Here is a 329-nt window from a genome sequence, read left to right as displayed (position 1 = left end):
CGCACGGCGGGCCCCCCCCCCCCCAGCCGCGTTATGCTCAGCCCACCTGCAGACGGGCACTTTCTCACCTCCTGCTTCCTAAACCGCTTAAAAGCCGTCGGCAAAACCGGGGAAATCGAACGGGCGAATCGAGCGAATGCCGGATTGAGCGCATCATCTCCCGCGGGAGGGTGGATGCTGCACGGGCACCGGGAACGGACACCCGGCTGCTGGGGCGTCCCCTTTCCCAAACGGCTGGAGAGAGAACGGGGGCGAAAACGGCTTTGTTTGGTGATTTGCAAAACCAGCTGGCGCCCGAAATGCACACTGTCTCCCCCGTATCCCGCAGG

At 63.8% G+C, this 329-nt stretch overlaps 1 protein-coding gene across 1 annotated transcript in view; it reads right to left on the bottom strand.

Annotated features, from left to right (window-relative positions):
* GFI1 (growth factor independent 1 transcriptional repressor) overlaps window positions 1–157 on the bottom strand; it is a 14,591-nt gene extending 14,434 nt beyond the window's left edge. The window contains exon 1 of the mRNA XM_009640628.2: window positions 69–157. Within this exon, the coding sequence (XP_009638923.1) occupies window positions 69–157 (89 nt within the window). The remainder of the gene's footprint in view (window positions 1–68) is intronic.
* Window positions 158–329: the final 172 nt, after the last annotated feature.

This window comes from Egretta garzetta, unplaced genomic scaffold, assembly GCF_000687185.1.
Source record: "Egretta garzetta isolate BGI_Z169 unplaced genomic scaffold, ASM68718v1 scaffold706, whole genome shotgun sequence".
Lineage (NCBI taxonomy): Eukaryota > Metazoa > Chordata > Aves > Pelecaniformes > Ardeidae > Egretta > Egretta garzetta.
This window is presented reverse-complemented; position numbering and strand designations above follow the sequence as displayed.